Here is an 18,471-nt window from a genome sequence, read left to right as displayed (position 1 = left end):
AAAGAAGGAAGGAAGGAAGGAAGGAAGGAAAGAAAGAAAGAAAGAAGAAGAAAGAAAGAAGAAAGAAGAAAGAAAGAAAGAAAGAAAGAAAGAAAGAAAGAAAGAAAGAAAGAAAGAAAGAAAGAAAGAAAGAAAGAAAGGAAGAAAGAAAGAGGAAGGAAGGAGAGAAAGATAGAAAAGAGAGAAAGAAAGAAAAGAAAGAAAAAAAAAGAAAAGAGAGAAAGACAGCCTCAGCTTTACCTCAGCCCAGGAAACTAAGGTTTAGCATGCACCTGCAATCTGCCAGAGTCACGTTAGGTGCTGAATATGTGTTGTCACAGTTAATCTTCACTAGAATCTCATATTTACCTGTGAGGGTCCTAAGGCTCAGGGATGTTGAGAAACTGCTGTTCGTGGTCAAACCACATACATCGAAGGTTACTAAAAACTTACTTGGGCTCAGGCTTTTGTGAGCTCATTGAAATCTTCATTGATTTGCCTGAAGTGAGTCCTCCAATGGGCAAAACCTCTCTTGCTTAATAAAAAAGCTGTTGCTGCCAAAGCAAGTGTGGATGGCATTGGTGACCATCTCCAAGTAGCAATGATATTTGCTTTCTTCTTCTTCTTTTTTTTTTTTTTTTGAGACAGAGTCTTGCTCTGTCACCCAGGCTGGAGTGCAGTGGTGCAATCTCAGCTCACTGCAACCTCCGCCTCCCAGGTTCAAGCGATTCTCCTGCCTCAGCCTCCCGAGTATCTGGGATTAAAGGCATGTGCCATCATGGCCAGCTAATTTTTGTATTTTCAGTATAGACAGGGTTTCACCATATTGGCCAGGTTGGTCTCAAACTCCTGACCTCAGGTGATCCGCCCACCTCAGCTTCCCAAAGTGTTAGGATTATAGTCGTGAGCCACTGTGCCCGGCCTGATATTTTCAATCAGAGATATATGACATTCTCCATCTCCCCCTGAACCCACCTGCAGTTGGAAGCCACTGGTTTTGATAAGCCCTGAGCACTTTCTAAAGCCCGTTGGCCCTCTAGAGCTCTGGGGCAGCCTGGGCAAAGTCCCACCTCCTCGTGTTCTGGGCATGGCTACTCACAGGCTTGGCTCCTGGAGCTATGATGCGGGAGGTGAAATGGAAGAGAGTTATTGGGAAAACAAAGCGTGGATTGAGGACTTTTCTCTGAAACCCCAGCATTTTCTTCCAAAGTTGGGGTGCAGATGCTGAAAGGACCCCAATAAACAAATCCACAAGTCATTCTAGTAGCTCCTGTACTAACCTAGAACTTGCCACCGGCCATGAGGGCCATCCCAGGTGGTCGTCAGATGCTTCTAAGTGAGGGAGGTGATAGACGTTTATTGAGCACTTCGTTTGAATCCAGTGGCTCATGTGTTATTTCATTTACTCGCCCAAATATTCCTGAAGGTAGATAGCAGAGGTGCAGAGAGGTAAGTAATTCCGTGGCCATCACCCCACTCCAAGCTGCCATCTCTTTTGCCTGACACCAGTGTGCTCCCAACCAGCCCCCAGGTTCCTCCCTCCAGGCCTCCCTCCACCAGCAAATGCTTCATCAAACCACACCCCTGCTTCTCAGTGATCTTTGGAGCAAGGTTAACATCCTTTTTTTTTTTTTTTTTTTTTTTTTTTTGAGACGGAGTCTTGCTCTGTCGCCCGGGCTGCAGGGCAGTGGCCAGATCTCAGCTCACTGCAAGCTCCGCCTCCCGGGTTTACCCCATTCTCCTGCCTCAGCCTCCCGAGTAGCTGGGACTACAGGTTCCCGCCACCTCGCCCGGCTAGTTTTTTGTATTTTTAGTAGAGACGGGGTTTCACCGGGTTAGCCAGGATGGTCTCGATCTCCTGACCTCATGATCCACCCGTCTCGGCCTCCCAAAGTGCTGGGATTACAGGCTTGAGCCACCACGCCTGGCCAAGGTTAACATCCTTGACATCAAGCCCTGCCCCAGCGGACTCTTGCTGTCCCTGGCTGGTTCCAGGCTCTAGCCCTTACTCTCTCCAGCCACACTGATGACTCCCTGTTGGTCAAACAGAGCAGTACCAGCTTCTTTCCTCCTTCTGGAATTGTGTGTGCAGCTGCCCTGCCTGGGGTGCCCCTCCACACAGATGTGCACGTCATCACACATGCACACAGATGTGCTCGCATGTGTACACACATCTCTGCCTCATGCTTGTTCTTAAGGTCTCAGCTGCATTGTCCCTTTCTCAGGGAGGCCTTCTGGCCAGCTCCTTCTTCTCTGGAGTCTAGGTTAGTTCTTCCTGTTATCCCTCTCATGGCACCCTGTACTCATCCTTAACATGTACTTTGCACAACTGTCGTTCTGTAGGTATCTGCCTATCTATCAGCTTTCCCTGCCTCCCACTGGTATACAGGCTCTGGGAGGCGGGGCCTGAGTCTGGTTTATTCTCCACTCGTGGCCAGTGCCTGGCACAGGGCTGAGTATAGGCAACATTACCCGGACGGCAAGCTCCCGAGCTGGGTTCAGACTTCCTGCCTGGAAACGCCGTGAAAACACTGCCTCTATCTACACTTCCCACCAGTGCTGCAGGCTCCCGCAGGACCTCAGCACACAGAGAGGCTGCCCGGGGGTCTCTGGATGCTGACCTTGGTAGGCCATCAGTAGTCACTTAAAAACATTTTTAATAGGCGGAGTACGGCGGCTCACGCCTGTAATCCCAGCACTTTGGGAGGCCGAGGTGGGTGGATCACTTGAGGTTAGAAGTTTGAGACCAGCCTGGCCAACATGGTGAAACCCCGTCTCTACTAATAATACAAAATTAGCCAGGCGTGGTGGCGAGCACCTGCAGTTCCAGCTACTTGAGAGGCTGAGGCAGGAGAATTGCTTGAACCTGGGAGGCGGAGGTTGCAGTGAGCAGAGATCGTGCCATTGCACTGCAGCCTGAACAACAAGAGGGAAACTGTCGCAAAAATATATATATATATATATTTATATTATATTATATATATAATAATATATATGTATAATATGTATAATAATAATATACATATATATGATAAAGATGAGGTCTCCTTAGTTTGCCCAGGCTGGTCTTGAACTCCTGGGCTCAAGTGATCCTCCTTCCTTGGCGTCCCAAAGTACTGAGATCACGTGTGAGCCACTGCGTCAGGCCAGCAGTCACCTTTGCCTCCTACAAATTCCCGGTGAGGCCAGCATGGGAGGTCAGTGAAGGTCATCGTGCAGGTTGGCAGCGTTGACACCGCACCCACTGAGCTCGTGCTGCCCTTTGCGGTGTGCCATCTGCGGGGCTCTCCTCTCTGCTTCTATAGCCGCTCCTCAAATGCCTCTTCAAATGTTGTGCTTGCCCGGTGGCATTCTCTGCACCCACGAGGGACCTGCTGACTCCAGCAGGCGGCCTCCTTTTGCAGGCACAAACCAAGGGCCAAAATTCCAGTTCAGCAAAAGAAGGTCATCCTGCGTTCGAGTTCATGGTGCCAGTCTCTTACAGGGGCCTTCAGTGTGCTCAGGTTAGCGTGTGCAGAGCCCGTACTTTCTCTTGGGACACTCCACTTGGGTAGATTTTTCTCTAAATTGGGCCTCTCTACCATGACTCCACTGTCTAAAATGCAGGATGCCGAGCAGGGTCCCTGTCTCTACCCACTCAATGCCAGGAGCACTCCCCTCACCAGTTGTCCCCAGACACTGACAGATGTCCTGTTGGTCGCAAAATCTTCCCCAGTAGAGAATCGCTGCTCTAAGTAGGGTGCTCCTGAGGACAGCCCTGGGGCTCTGTGTGTCCCCGCGCAATGAGGGGCCTGCTGGCCCCTCGTGGCCCCCTCTGTCTGATGCTGGAATGACAGGAAGCGGAAATGGCCCAGCCCACTACTCTTACCAGGGTCCTGGGAGTGCAGTGTGCATGGTGTAAGCTGTAGGGCTGGGACTCTGGGCTGAAGTCTCAGCTCTGCCACCCACTCCCATTAGACTCAGCAAGTTACCCACCTCTCTGTCTCGCCTGCCACATCCATAATGTGCGGATTGAAGATAGTGAGATCGCTCCTGGGCTGCTTGTGAAGAACAAGCACTCAGTGTAACCTGAGATTGTTTTTATCAAGGTTAACCACAGTCGACAACTGAATTTTTCTCTTTGGGTATGAGAGGCAGCTGGCCCTCGGTCCCTTCTCAAGGAGATTATTTTATTTTATTTTATTTATTTATTTTTGAGATGGAGTTTCGCTCTTATAGCCCAGGCTGGAGTGCAATGGCGTGACCTCAGCTCACTGCAGCCTCTGCCTCCCAGGTTCAAGTGATCCTCTGTCTCAGCCTCCCGAGTAGCTGGGACTACAGGCGTGCGCCATTAAGCCCGGCTAATTTTTTTTGTATTTTTGGTAGAGATGGGGTTTCGTCATTTTGGCCAGGCTAGTCTTGAACTTCTGACCTCAGGATCCACTCACCTCAGCCTCCCAAAGTCCTGGGATTACAGGCGTGAGCCACCACGCCATTTTATTTTATTTTCAAGACAAGGCCTTGCTCCGTTGCCCAGGCTGGAGAGCAGTGGTGCAATCGTGGCTCACTGTAGTCTCGAGCTCCTGGGCTCAAGTGATCTTCCCACCTCAGCCTCCTGAGTAGCTGAAATTACAGGGGTGCGCCACCACACCAGGCTAATTTTTGTATTTTTTATAGAGATGGGGTTTCCCCATGTTGCCCTCGCTGGTTTTGAACTCCTGGGCTTAAGTGATCCTCCCACTTTCGCCTCCCAAAGTACTGGGATTACAGGTGTGAGCCACTGCACCCAGCCAAGGAGATTCTTAACATGGGCATTTTTCTTTCTCTTTTTTTTTTTTTTTTTTTTTGAGACGGAGTCTCGCTCAGTCGCCCAGGCTGGAGTGCAGTGGCCGGATCTCAGCTCACTGCAAGCTCCGCCTCCCAGGTTCACGCCATTCTCCTGCCTCAGCCTCCCGAGTAGCTGGGACTACAGGTGCCCACCACCTCACCCGGCTAATTTTTTGTATTTTTAGTGGAGACGGGGTTTCACCATGTTGGCCAGGATGGTCTCGATCTCCTGACCTCGTGATCCGCCAGCCTCGGCCTCCCAAAGTGCTGGGATTACAGGCTTGAGCCACCGCGCCCGGCCCTTTTCTTTCTTTTTCTAAATTAGAGATGGGGGTCTCACTATGCTGTCCAAGCTGGTCTCGAGTGATCCTCCTTGACTCCTGGGCTCAAGTGATCCTCCTGTCTTGGCCTCCCAAAGTGCTCAGGTTACAGGCGTGAGCCACGACACCTGACCAACACAGGCATTTTTCAAGGGCACTTTGGGTCCCTGCCAAGGTCACCTGCCATCCACAGGATGATGATGGTCAGGGCATTGTTCCTCATGCACGGCTGGCACTGAGGTGCCCTCTTGACCTCCTGATGTCTCTGGTAATGGTCAATGACTGCTCTGTTGAGCTGTGGTTTCAGGGCACCCCCAGGGCAGCCCAATTCCCACCATGGAGTCCCCGAGAGGCCTGCGCAGCCTCTGGCCCACAGTTGATGACTGTGGGCAGGGTCAGGAATGAGCTGCCTGGGCTCCTGTTCCCGCTCTGCCCCGTCACAAGTTCTGAGACTTGGGCATGTCCCTGTACCTCTCCTGGAGCCTCCTGTATAGTGTAAAGATGATAGGAGCACACAGTTCCAGGGATGTCGTGAATGAATTACACGAGTTAATGTCAAAGGCTCTGGGTGCGGGATGCATTACACATACTAACTCATGGCATTGTTATGATTCATTTAATTTTACAAGAATTCGGATAACAGAAAGCATTCAGTTGCAGCAGAATAGCCAAGCTCGTTCCGCCCATACCCTCCCACACACTTGGAGGCTCCTGTCGTGGCAATGTGTCCACATGGTCAGGGAACTGCCTGGAAAGGCATTTTCAAAGTGGACAGACTTTCTGTTCCTGATTTGTAGATGGACGAGGAGGGTCGATCGTGGAGGAGCAAGCCTTCTCCGCTCCCGAAGGTCTTCCTGAGGCCCTGCCATGGCCAGCGCAAGTCTGGTTGAGGGTCTGCAAGATTACAAACAAGATTGCTGGGGAGCCTATGAGAAGATGAATCCCAGGCAACATCCAGGGCCAGGACTAAGGTGGCCTCGGCCTTGGGGTGGGCTCAGGATGGCTGAGACAAGGGGGCAGCCAGGTCCGGGACAAGCCCTGCCCCTTCCCTCCCTCCAAGGGGTGGCTCAGGACTCAGTGCCCAGTGAGTCAGTGGGGGCTAGTGATTTGTAGGGGTGGGAGTCAGGGCCCGATACTCCCCAGCCACCACCCAGTGCTGCTTTAAGGGGGAGCTCAGCCCCCCACTTGTGAGAGCAGGGCAATACCAAGAGGTGGGAAAGGAAGGCACACAGGGACAGCGGCGCAGTCGAAGGCTGACTTCTAGGCTAATTCTTCTTCCACTTCTTCACTCTTTCCTTCCCCCGCTGCTTCCTCTCCCTCCTCCACTGCCTGGTCTTCCTCTGGACTTGGTTGCTGCTGCAGGGGAAAGACAGCACAGAAGTGTTGGTGTTGGTGGGGGGCAGGCCTTCCCCACTCCCCTGGGATGTGAACCCCACGAGGCCCAAAGCAGCCAAATGGCTGAAGCCTGGGTCGCTGAGCACTCTGGAACCTGTGGTGCCAGCTCTGTGGCTGGCAAGGGTCCAGCCGGTGCAGAAGATGGGCAGAGCTGGGGGAATCTGCCAGACTTGTGTACACGCCTGGCTTCTGCCATGTGCAGACTGGGAGGTCTCGGGCTAGCTCCTCCGAGTCTCCTTGGCTCCCTCACCCATAGAGAGGACAGGACACCTTGCAGGACTGTGGCCAGGATTAGAAATAGTGGGCATAAGGACCCAGCCTATGTAAAACGGCTTCAGTGCCACATGGCACTTTGTGACCACCAGTGTTTTGGGCCAACTGCAGACTAAGAGAGAGACAGGAAGTCTGTGGCAGGCAGGAGGAGGAAGGGGCCAAGTTCTGTGAACCTGAACCCCTTCCAAGGCTCAACTTCTTCATGCAGAGTGTTCAAGCCATGGTGAGAAGCACCTTTTGGGACTTATGTCACAAAGCATGGTGCCTGCCAGCCACCATTGCATTGTAAAAGGTGGCCAGTGTCATCTTTGCTTTCCACAGGGCTGTATAGGCCAGGAGTGGTGAGTGGGAGGAGCCCTGGACAAGGCATCAGAATCCAGGATTCTAGTTTTGCCTCCACCAGAAGGGGAGGGAGCTCTCTGCCCCACCTGTATTACCCAGTGTGAGAAGAAAACATCTCCTAACCAAGCACCCTCAAATGCAAAATGCACCTGTGGAAATCGCAACTTTAGACCAAGGGGGAGGGAGGCAGAAGAGGAAAGAAGTCACAAGGTGGAACCAGTTATCTTCTCTGTGTGCTCATGTGCCATCCTTCGCTCTGTCCACTCTATCAGGGACCAAGAACTTGCCATACAGCTCTTCTTGCCAGCAGGCGTCATGGGTGAGTGCTCTGTGCAGATACACTGGACCCTGTCTCAGCAGGGCCCACACTTGGTTTAATGCTCTATTGTCACCATTTAAAAATTCTCAGTACTTTTTAAATGAGGGCCCTCACATTTTCATTTTGCAGTGCCCCCAATCCCCAAGTCTGCAGCCAGGCTTGCCTAGAAGGGTAAATCCTGGCATATACCTACTGTTTCTTTTCCTTTCCACACTGCTCTTTAGTTCTTTCATACCTTGGCATCTTATCTGTGGGGCCTAAAGGAGGTGACCCAGACAGACAATGTCTTTTCTTCCTCTCTCTGCTGGTACAAAAGAGAGCCTGGAAGGTGACCAGACACCATCTTTATAGCAACATCTCCTCATTTTCCAGATGGAAATGAAGGAAGCAAGAAGTGAAGTGACCAGCTCAGGTGATACAGCTAGAAAGTGCTTTAGAGCTGGGGCCATGGGCAGATGAGCTGACCACAGGTCACACTCCTGACACCAAATCTGGGTAAGCCAGCATGACGTGCACACCACTAATATCACAGCCCTTCCCTCCAGGGGTCTCAAGGTCCATTCCTCTCTGACAGCTCACTTACCTCTAGGACCCTTGTTCAGTCACTCAACACACATGTTCCCTCCTTCAGTCACTCAACACGCATGTTCAAGATGTGCCCTTTCTGGGAGGAGGGAGGATACCAGGAGGCATGGAGTATGGTTCCTGCCTGTTAGGAACCTGAAGTCTGTTTGGAGACTTAAGATTCTTTGGAAGGAAGGGAATGATTCTTCCCATTCGCCAGGTGAATAAATTAAGGTCCAGCAGGTAAGGCTACTTGCTCGAGGTCACCCAGGAAGTCAGCAAGCAGAAGCAGAACCCAAGTGCCATGTCTCCCGCCCAGTCCCCAACCCACCCAACCCCTGTCCAGGCCCTTACAGGCATTGGCGTCAGCTTTATGGCGTCTGCCTCCTTCTTCTTCAGCTCCGCGAAGATGATGTCAAAGAACTCCTCCTCAGCCTTGCTGACCAGCGCCTCCAGGTCTATGGTCAGATCCTCGTCCGTCTGCTCCTCGTCCCTGCCCTCCGCCTTGCCCTTCTCCTTCAGCCGCATCTCCCGGTGCCTGGCCTCCAGGATCTTCTCTCGCCGGGTCTCACGCTCAAACATCTGCGTACATAGGGACAGAGAGAGCCAGGTGGGGAGAGGGCGGGACAGCAAGCGACTCCAGTACAGGGGCCAGGTGGGGCTTCTGCTGAACTCTCCTCGCTCTCCGTACAGTCCCTGTACTGTAGAAGTCTGTACCCAGGGCTGGTGTCAAGGAAGGAGGGCTGAATATTGGGGTTGGAAGGCTGCAGCAGGGACGCTGAGTTACTCAATGCCAAGGAGCGTGGAGTTGCAGGACCACAGACGGAAGAGCGCCCTTTGGGGCTATGAAATATGGCAGCCTTGGCCCAACAAGGACCAGCTCAATAGTGAGATCCCAGTCTCAGGCAGAGCCAGGAGGCTCTCCCAGCCTCAGCACAGGGGTTTTCCTTTTTTGTTTTGTTTTGTTTTTGGGAGGGAGTTTCACTCTTGTTGCCCATGCTGGAGTGCAATGGCGCGATCTCGGCTCACTGCAACCTCCGCCTCCTGGGTTCAAGCAATTCTCCTGCATCAGCCTCCAGAGTAGCTGGGATTATAGGCATGCGTCACCACACCCGGCTAATTTTGTATTTTCAGTAGAGATGGGGTTTCTCCATGTTGGTCAGGCTGGTCTCGAACTCCCAATCTCAGGTGATCCCCCCACCCCCCCAACCTCGGCCTCCCAAAGTGCCGGGATTACAGGCATGAGCCACTGTACCTGGCCCTAGCACTAGGGGTTGTCAATTCCACAGTGTTCCCCATGGTTCTGGGGAGTTGCCTACAGGGCTGCTTACTGGGGAAGGGATGTAGGAATGGATCTCAGTCCCCCTCTTCAAGCCCCCTTCCATCTGGCTTCTCTATTGGCATTCCACTAAGCCTTCAGGCCAGGCACAGTGGCTCACACCTGTAATCCCAGCAGTTTGGGAGGCTGAGGTGGGAAGATTGCTTGAGCCCTGGAGTTTGAGAACAGCCTGGGCAACATAGGGAGACCCTGTCTCTACAAAAATTAAAAAATGAGCCAGGCATGGTGGTACATGCCTGTGGTCCCAGCTACTAGGTAGGCTGAGGTGAGAGGACCAATTCAGCCTGGGGGGTGGAGGCTTGAGTGGGCCATGATTGTGCCACTGCACTCCAGCCTGGGCAACAAAGCAAGACTCTGTCTCAAAATAAAACAAAATAAATAGATACAATAAAAATACAATACAATAAAATAATTAGGTCGGCCACGGTGGCTCATGTCTGTAATCCCAGCAATTTTGGAGGCCAAGGTGGTCAGATCATCTTAAGGCCAGGAGTTCAAGAACAGCCTGGCCAACATGGTGAGACCCTGTCTCTACTAAAAATACAAAAATTAGCTGGGCGTGGTTGTGTGCACCTGTGATCCCAGCTACTCCGAAGGCAGAGGCAGAGGAATCACTTGAACCTGAGAAGCAGAGATTGCAGTGAGCTGAGATCTCACCATTGCACTACAGCCTGGGCAACAGAGCATGACTTCGTCTCAAAAATAAATAAATAAAAATAATTAAATTAAATTAAAATACAATATAATACAATAAAATACTAAGCCTTCATTTGAAAGGTTCTACCAAAAAAAAAAGGGGGTTTATTTGAAACTAGACAAACTGACCAAGTCAAACCTCTTTGATTTATAGGTAAAAAACTGAATCCTGGAGAGTGAAGTGACTTACTGAAGCCCACTTAGCTGCCCAGCAGTTGAGCAAGGGCAAATGGACACGCCTACACCTATTTATGGGGCCCATGTCAGCACACCGCACTGCCTCCCCAGAAATGTGCACCCATGTCCTAGGGGGTGGGAGGGAGGGGCCATCTATTGTTCTGACTAGCCTGCTTTGCGGTGGGGCCAGGTCGGGACGTGCTGGAGGGGTTCTCCCCAGGCATGCGGTGCTTACGGAAGAGGCTACGTTCTTCTCATTCCTCTGGAGGGTAGAGAGCCCAGGTGAGACCTCCAGCAGGGTGGTTGTCCCCAGCTGGGAGCCGCAGGCGATGAGACACCCATTGTCCTGCACCCGGAGGCAGAAGAGGGCCTCGTCACACACCTGTTGAAGGGGCCGGGCAGACCCAGGTAGAGGAGAGAGAAGCAAAGTTACAGGTGTCTGATTAATTGGCCCCTGGGGAGGCTCAGCCACTTGGCTCTGTTCAAACACCCTCAGGGACGCCTCTGCTCCACAGGATGAAGTTCAAACTCGGAGACTGGCTGTCAAGGTCCTTGGCTTCCCTGCCTCATCTCCCGCCCCACCCCTTCACTTCTGCCTTACAGTCACCCTGTGGTTCCCCAACACCCCCACCCTTCCATGGCCCCAGCCAGCAGGGCTCAGCTCTGGCCACCCTGACATGAAGGGGAAGGTCCAGCAGCCAACCTCCAGGGGCTCTGAAGGAATCAGCCTGTGGGCAGGAGACGCCAGGTACCTGCTTTTGTTTCTTTTTAAATTTCCCTCAGGTGGTTTTGTTGTGCCACCAGGGTGCCAAGTTCCCCAGGCCCCTTAACCTTTGTAGGAGCAGCACTCCAAAGCAATCTCTGCAGTCAGCCTGCACACGGCTCCCCCACAGAGGCCCAAACGCACCTGGCCACACACTGCACACGTGCTCACAGTACCCCACACTCACACCCACGCCGGGGCCTGGCTCCCTGAGGACCTGGATGCACGGGGAGGGATATGCGCGTGACCTTCAGGCTGAGGGCGGGATCACACTGCTTGAACACAAAGTCCCAGATGTCCAGGGTTCCATCCATCTTGGTGGTAAAGAAAACGGCTGGCCTCGTGGGGCTCCAGGCGGCATCAGTGAGGTAAGCCATGTGGTACCTGTGGGAGGTAGCCCACATCATGGTTGGAGGGACAGAGGCTTCTGAGCCACAGCTCGGCTCATTTGGTCCCTTCTGGGCTCCAGGGTATCAGAGTCTTGCTAGGCAGGAAGTTCTTCCTTGTGTCTGACTTCTAGCTGTGCTGACCTCACTCACCCACAGCTCACAGGTTGCCTTTTTTTTTTTTTTTTTTGAGACAGAGTCTTGCTCTGTTGCTCAGGCTGGAGTGCAGTGGTGCGATCTCGGCTCACTGCAACCTCCGCCTCCTGGGTTCAAGCAATTCTCCTGCCTCAGCCTCCTGAGTAACTGGGATTACAGGTGCGCCCATCACCACACCCAGCTAATTTTTTTATTTTTACGAGAGATGGGGTTTCACCATGTTGACCACACTGGTCTCGAACTCCTGACCTCAGGTGTCTGACAGGCTGCTCTTTAAAGGGTTCTGGGCTGGTCATGTGCAGTGGCTCATGCCTGTAATCCCGGCACTTTGGGAGGCCAAGGCAGGAGGATCGCTTGAGCCAGGATTTTGAGACCAGCCTGGGCAACATGGCAAGACCCTGTCTCTACAAAAAATAAAAAAATTAGCCGGGTGTGGTGGCGAGCACCTGTGGTCCCAGCTCCTCAGGAGGCTGAAATGGGAGAATCGCTTGAGCCCAGGAAGTCGCGGCTGCAGTGAGCCATGTTTGTGCCACTGTACTCCAGCCTGGGCAACAGAGTGTGACCCCGTCTCAAATAAAATAAATAAAGGGCTCTGAGCACAGCTCTTCCCGTGGGCTGGCCGCTGGCATTTCTCTGCTGCTAACTCCAGGCTGCAGGCACGTGTTGCTGTACCTGGTCCCAGCCCTGGGACTCAGGGATGGGAGTCAGAGGAAGGACATGCCCAGAAAAGCTGCTGCTACTGAGATGAGGAGAGTGCCATTTCCTACTTTGTTTCATGTGGATTCTCAAGAATTTCTTCAGTAAAAATGGAACATTTTTTTAAAAAAGAGACACACACACGTGCACACACAGTGGAGTCTTCAGATTTTCACCTAGACCTCTTCTCCCTTCCTGCATTGCAGTATAGTTGTAGCTGGTGGGCAAGGCAGAGACAACATTTCCCAGTCACCTTTGCAACTGAGTATGTTGACTGGTAGGCCACAGTGGGAGAAATGATCAAGATGAAAGAAAGGATCTAGGCTGAGTGGCTCATGCCTGTAATCCCAGGACTTTGGGAGGTTGAGGACGGTGGATCACCTGAGGTCAGGAGTTCGAGATCGGCCTGGCCAACATGGTGGAACCCCACTTCTACTGAAAATACAAAAATTATCCAGGGGTGGTGGTGGGGGCCTGTAATCCCAGATACTCAGGGGGCTGAGGCAGCAGAATTGCCTAGGAGGTGAAGTTTGCAGTGAGCCAAGATCGTGCCACTGCTCTCCAGCCTGGGCAACAAAGAGACTTCACTTAAAAAAAAAAACACGGAGATGTTTGGACAAGCAATGAATAAGTTTTAGTTTAGTATATACCAAATATTGCATGGGACATACTTATACTAAAAAAAAATTATTATTTTTTTTTTAATTCAGATTTAACTAAGTGCCAACTATTCTTTTTTTTTTTTTTTTTTGAGATGGAGTCTCACTCTGTCACCCAAGCTGGAGTGTAGTGGCGTGATCTCGGCTGGTCTTGAACTCTTGACCTCAGGTGATCCACCCGCCTCGGCCTCCCAAAGTGCTGGGATTACAGGCGTGAGCCATCCTTCCCAGCCCTCTTTTTTTTTTTTTTTTTTGTTGAGACGGAGTCTCGCTCTGTCACCCAGGCTGGAGTGCAGTGGCCAGATCTCAGCTCACTGCAAGCTCCGCATCCCGGGTTTACGCCATTCTCCTGCCTCAGCCTCCCTATTTTTTTTTTTTTTTTTAAAAAGACTGAGTCTCACTCTGTCCCCCAGGCTGCAGTGCAGTGGCATGATCTCAGTTCACTGCAACCTCCAATTCCTAGGTTCAAGCAATTCTCCTGCCTCAGCCTCCTAATAAGTATCTGGGATTACAGGCATGCACCACCAAGCCCGGCTAAATTTTTGTATTTATATTAGAAACGGGGTTTCACCATCTTGGCCAGGCTCATCTTGAACTCCTGACCTCAAGTGATCCTCCCGCTTCAGCCTCCCAAAGTGCTGGGATTACAGGCATGAGCCCACCGTGCCTGGCCCAATGCCAAATATTCTTATTTACCAAATTTGTCTAATAACCCAGGTTCTAGGACACAGGTCCATCAAGTTCCTCTAGGAATCAGCCCTGTGAAAGACCTAAGGGTGCTGTGCTTGACACCCTGCCCTCACTGTTCCTTTCACACAGCCCTGGCAGCCTGCAGGACCTAAAGACATTGGCAAGGCTCCTAAAGCCTGTGAAGGGCTTCATGTCTACTGGGAACCCCCTGCTTGCTATGAGGCCTGGAACTGTGGGGAAAAGAAAGAGAGATCAGACTGTTACTGTGTCTATATAGAAAGAAGTAGACATAAGAGACTCCATTTTGTTCTGTATTTGAGATGCTGTTAATCTGTGACCCTACCCCCAACCTTGTCCTTGCAAGAGACATGTGCTGTGGTGACTCAAGGTTTAAGGGATTTTGGGCTGTGCAGGGTGTGCTTTGTTAAACAAGTGCCTGAAGGCAGTGTGCTTGTGAAAAGTCATCACCATTCTCTTAATCTCAAGTAACCAGGGACCTCAAGTCGCAGGGACCTCTGCCTAGGAAAGCTAGGTATTGTCCAAGGTTTCTCCCCATGTGATAGTCTGAAATGTGGCCTCATGGGAAGGGAAAGACCTAATCGTCCCCCAGTCTGACACCCGTGAAGGGTCTGTGCTGAGGAGGATTAATATAAGAGGAAAGAAGGCCTCTTGGCAGTTGAGATAGAGAAAAGCATCTGTCTCCTGCCCATCCCTGGGCAAGGGAACATCTCAGTGTAAAACCCGATTATATGTTCTATTTACTGAGATGGAAGAAAACCGCCTTAGGGCGAAAGGTGGGACTTGCTAGCAATGCTGCTCTTTATGCACTAAAAAGGTTTATGGAGATGTTTGCATATACATATCAAGGCACAGCACTTTTCCTTAAACTTATGTCACAGTGATGTTTATTCATATATCTTACTGCTGACCTTCTCCCTACGATGATCCTATCATCCTGCCACTTCCCTTTTTCTAAGATGGTAAAGATAATGATCAATAAATACTGAGGGAACTCAGAGACCGGTGCCTGCGTGGGTCCTCCGTATGCTGAGCGCCGGTCCCCTGGGCCCACTTTTTCTTTCTCTATACTTTGTCTCTGTGTCTCATTTCTTTTCTCAAGTCTCTCGTTCCACCTAACGAGAAACGCCCACAGGTGTGGAGGGGCAGGCCACCTCTTCAGGAACAATGCGCTGCCCTTCTCAGCCAGCGTTCCTACCCCTGTAGAATGACATCGAACCAGGTTTCTGCTCCCAAAGCAAGGACTGGCTGAGTCACAAGCCCCGGGGAGCTCCTTAACAAGCCCATTCCTAGGCTAAGCGTAAGATTCTGTTAGTACCCCCAGGGTTGGGGCTGGGAATCTGGATTTTAAAAAAATCACTCCTCAGCCAGGCATAGTGGCTCATGCCTGTAATCCCAGCACTTTGGGAGGCTGAGGCAGGTGGATCACCTGAGGTCAGGAGTTTGAGACCAGCCTGGCCAACATGGTGAAACTCTGTCTCTACTAAAAATACAAAAATTAGCTGGGCGTGCTGGCGTGCGCCTGTAGTCCCAGCTACACAGGAAGATGAGGCAGGAAAATCGCTTGAGGCGGAGGTTGCAGTGAGCCAAGATCTTGCCATTGCATTCCAGCCTGGGGGACACAGCAAGACTCCATCTCAAAAACAAACAAACAAACAAAAACTCCTCCCAGGAGATTCTGATGCAAACAGATGTGGGAAGCACTGGAACCAAAGATGCTCATTAGGGTTGAAGGTGGCACTGACATTGCAGCAGTCTGTGGCTCTGTGGGCAGGAAAGGAGCCCCAGGATGTTTTTTTTTTTTAGCAAGAGAAAAAAGGAATTTATTTATATATCAATGCACAATACCCTCGGGAGCGCCCGGGAGTGAGTGACTCAAGGGGGTGATTAGAATTCAGGCTTATTACCTAACTTAAGAGATGAAGAGGAGGAGGAGAAAGGGCACTTTTAGGCAAGGTACAGGGGCCCTAAGAAAAACGGAGGGAGATGTGATAGTCCAAGCTTCTCTGGTCTAACCGTTGTGCTCACAGCTGTGTCAAGCTCCTTGTCTGTTGCTCCCCTCAGAGGAGTGGGCACTGAGCAAGACAGGCTATGCCGCATTGCTGAATCGTACCAAGGCACCCACATTTCCCAGCCAAGCTTCCTGGGTTCACACCCCAGCTCAGCTCCTCACTAGCTGGGAGAGCAGGAGCGAGCGGCTTGGCCTCTCTGTAGCCCATTTCCCTGACATGAAAAATGAGATGAGGAGAAGAGCAATGCTGCCTCCTCCTAGGGGTATTTTGAGGATTATGAAAATTAAGCCAGCCAGGCGCAGTGGCTTACGCCTATAATCACAACACTTTGGGAGGCCGAGGTGGGCAGATCACCTGAGGTCAGGAGTTCAAGACCAGCCTGGCCAATGTGGCGAAACCCCATCTCGACTAAAAATACAAAAATTAGCTGGGCATGGTGGCAGGTGCTTGTAGTCTCAGCTACTTGGGAGGCTGAGGCAGAAGAGTCACTTGAACCTGGGAGGTGGAGGTTGCAGTGACCCAAGATCACGCCACTGCATTCAGTCTGGGGAATTAAGCAAGACTGTGTCTAAAAAAGAAAAAAAAAAGAAAGAAAATTAAGCCATGGCCATTATTTTTAGCAGCTGGGTGGTTTGAAGCCTGTTGCTTTGTGGAGTGGCTGGAGCAAGTCACTTGCTAACACGAGTTCGGGTGTTTGTGGAAGGCTTTTTTCTCCATTTTACATATGGAGGCTCAGGACTCTCCCAGGCCCAGCTGGGCCCCCTCCAACCCCTCCTGTCCCCAGCATCCCCTCCTGTCCCCAGCATCCCCTCCTGTCCCCAGCATCCCCTCCCGTCCCCAGCATCCCCTCCTGTCCCCAGCATTGCCTCTTACTTGGTCCACATGATGGACGATTCCCGGCTGTCTTCAGACCAGATGCGGGCTGTCCAGTCACCAACCGTCAGGAAGTTCTTCGGGTAGAAGGGGTTTCTCTGGAGGGCGTAGATGGGGCCATGATGACCCGGGAAGGTGCACACAATCTTCTCAGCTGACGTCTTGGCCTTGCGGTTGCAGGAGATGATGATGCCCTGCTCAGTCCCCACCATGAACTTGGTGGGCTGTGGAAGGAGTGACACGGGGCGGGGGAAGGCTCCATGAACCATCAACTCGGATTAGCGGGCATGGACAGGAGCCTGCTTGGGGGGTCTGCAGGCCCTAGAAAGGCCCTCAGATCAAGCCTCGGCAAGGGCTGTGGCCCCTCCTGGAGAGCTGTCCCCACTCTTCCCGGGCTCCTCAGACCCCACCTTTCTGGAAGTTGCTCAAGGAGCCTGTGCTGAATGAAGTCCTCCCTGGCTCCCCTGTGCTGAATGAAGTCCTCCCTGGCTCCTCCAGTCCTGGAGGGTCATCACTAGTCCCTTCTGCAAGCATCACTGTGTCCTCGAAGCATTTGGCCATCAAGATCCTGAATGTTTGCTTACAGAGAGAGTAAAGAAGACCCAGGGAGGGGACGCAGGGTGGTCCACCCAGATCACTCACAGGATGGGCAGAGCCTTCCGTGGCAGGACAGTGACATTTGCCATAGCATTGTCCAGGGTGATGTCCCTGAGAACTCAGAGCAGGTGACCAACCAGCACTCAGGAAGCCACCTGGCAGTCGGTGATATAATTCGTCCCCCTACTGCTGGTGGGTGAGCTCTTTGAGGGGCACAAGCTTGTCTGACATGGGTCCATCGCCCACGAACTGAGCTTTAGTAGTTACTCACTTTACTGCGGACTGAATGCACAAAGGCCGGTCTCCTGACTCCTGACCCAGTGCTCCCTCTGCGTCTCTGAGCATGACCCCCTCCATCATGCAATGCCCTGCCTTGTTTACTGTTCCATGTCTTAACTTCTGGGCTAGACTGGACAACCTCCACCAGCAGGGCCTGAGCCTACAATGGCGCTGTGTCCTCAGCATTCCAAATGGAAAGAACAGCTGAGTGAGGTAAGGGAGGGGCACACTGAGGGGAGGGCCTTTGTCCGTGGGCTCAGATGCCCTCTGCCGGTGGAGAACCTGCCCCTGTAGCGCTCCCAGGTTTTAGGTGGAGGTTGCAGTGAGCCAAGATCATGCCACTGCACTCCAGCCTGGCCTACAGAGCAAGACTCCACCTCAAAAAAAAAAAAAAAAAAAAAAAAAAAAAAAAAAAAAAAAAGAAGAAAGAAAGAAAGAAAGAAAAAAAAATGAAAAAGAACTCCTAGTTTATTTATTTATTAAGACAGGATCTGGTTCCATTGCCCAGGCTGGAGTGCAGTGGTACGATCTCAGCTCACTGCATCCTTGACCTTCTGGTCTCAAGCAATACTCCCACCTCAGCCTCCCACGTAGCTGGGACCACAGGCACACACCACCAGGGTCAGCTAATTTTTGTATTTTTTGTAGAGACAGAGTCTCCCTATGTTGTCCAGACTGGTCTCAAACGCCTAAGCTCAAGTGATCTGCACACCCCGGCTTCCCAAAGTGCTGGGATTACAGACCTGAGCCACTGCACCTGGCGTCTCCCCCAGGTTTTTTATTTTTATTTTTTAAAAAACGTATTGTTTTATTGTGCATTTTCTCTACCAGAAAATTACTAAAATGATAAATATAAAATCTCTAGAAAATACCCAGAATATGGCCAGGTGTGGTGGCTGAGGCATGAAAATCACTTGAACCCGGGAGGCAGAGGTTGCAGTGAGCCAAGATCATGTCACTGCACTCCAGCCTGGGCAACAGAGTGAGACTCTGTCTCAAAAAAAAAGAAGAAGAAGAAAAAAAAATTAGACTGGCGTGGTGGCATGCGCCTGTGGTCCCAGCTACTCAAGAGGCTGAGGCTTGAGCCCAGGAGGTAGATGTTGCAGTAAGCTGAGATCACACAACTGCACTC

The 18,471-nt window shown here is 51.6% G+C and overlaps 1 protein-coding gene across 2 annotated transcripts in view; it reads right to left on the bottom strand.

Moving 5' to 3' along the window:
* Positions 1-5,880: 5,880 nt before the first annotated feature.
* The window catches only part of DNAI2 (dynein axonemal intermediate chain 2), a 34,957-nt gene continuing 22,366 nt past the window's right edge, over positions 5,881-18,471 (bottom strand). Inside the window, exons 8-13 of one of the 2 annotated variants that reach the window (XM_030923695.1) lie at positions 16,464-16,687; positions 11,222-11,357; positions 10,446-10,592; positions 8,353-8,580; positions 6,311-6,461; positions 5,881-5,999 (exon numbers count right to left, since the gene is read on the bottom strand). In XM_030923695.1, coding sequence (XP_030779555.1) covers positions 6,366-6,461; positions 8,353-8,580; positions 10,446-10,592; positions 11,222-11,357; positions 16,464-16,687 — 831 coding nt within the window. In that variant the 3' untranslated portion in view covers positions 5,881-5,999; positions 6,311-6,365. Of the gene's footprint in view, positions 6,000-6,310; positions 6,462-7,623; positions 7,756-8,352; positions 8,581-10,445; positions 10,593-11,221; positions 11,358-16,463; positions 16,688-18,471 lie in introns of those variants that run through there. The other variant, XM_030923694.1, reaches the window with a different exon arrangement.

The sequence above is a fragment of the Rhinopithecus roxellana genome, chromosome 19 (assembly GCF_007565055.1).
Source record: "Rhinopithecus roxellana isolate Shanxi Qingling chromosome 19, ASM756505v1, whole genome shotgun sequence".
NCBI lineage: Eukaryota > Metazoa > Chordata > Mammalia > Primates > Cercopithecidae > Rhinopithecus > Rhinopithecus roxellana.
This window is presented reverse-complemented; position numbering and strand designations above follow the sequence as displayed.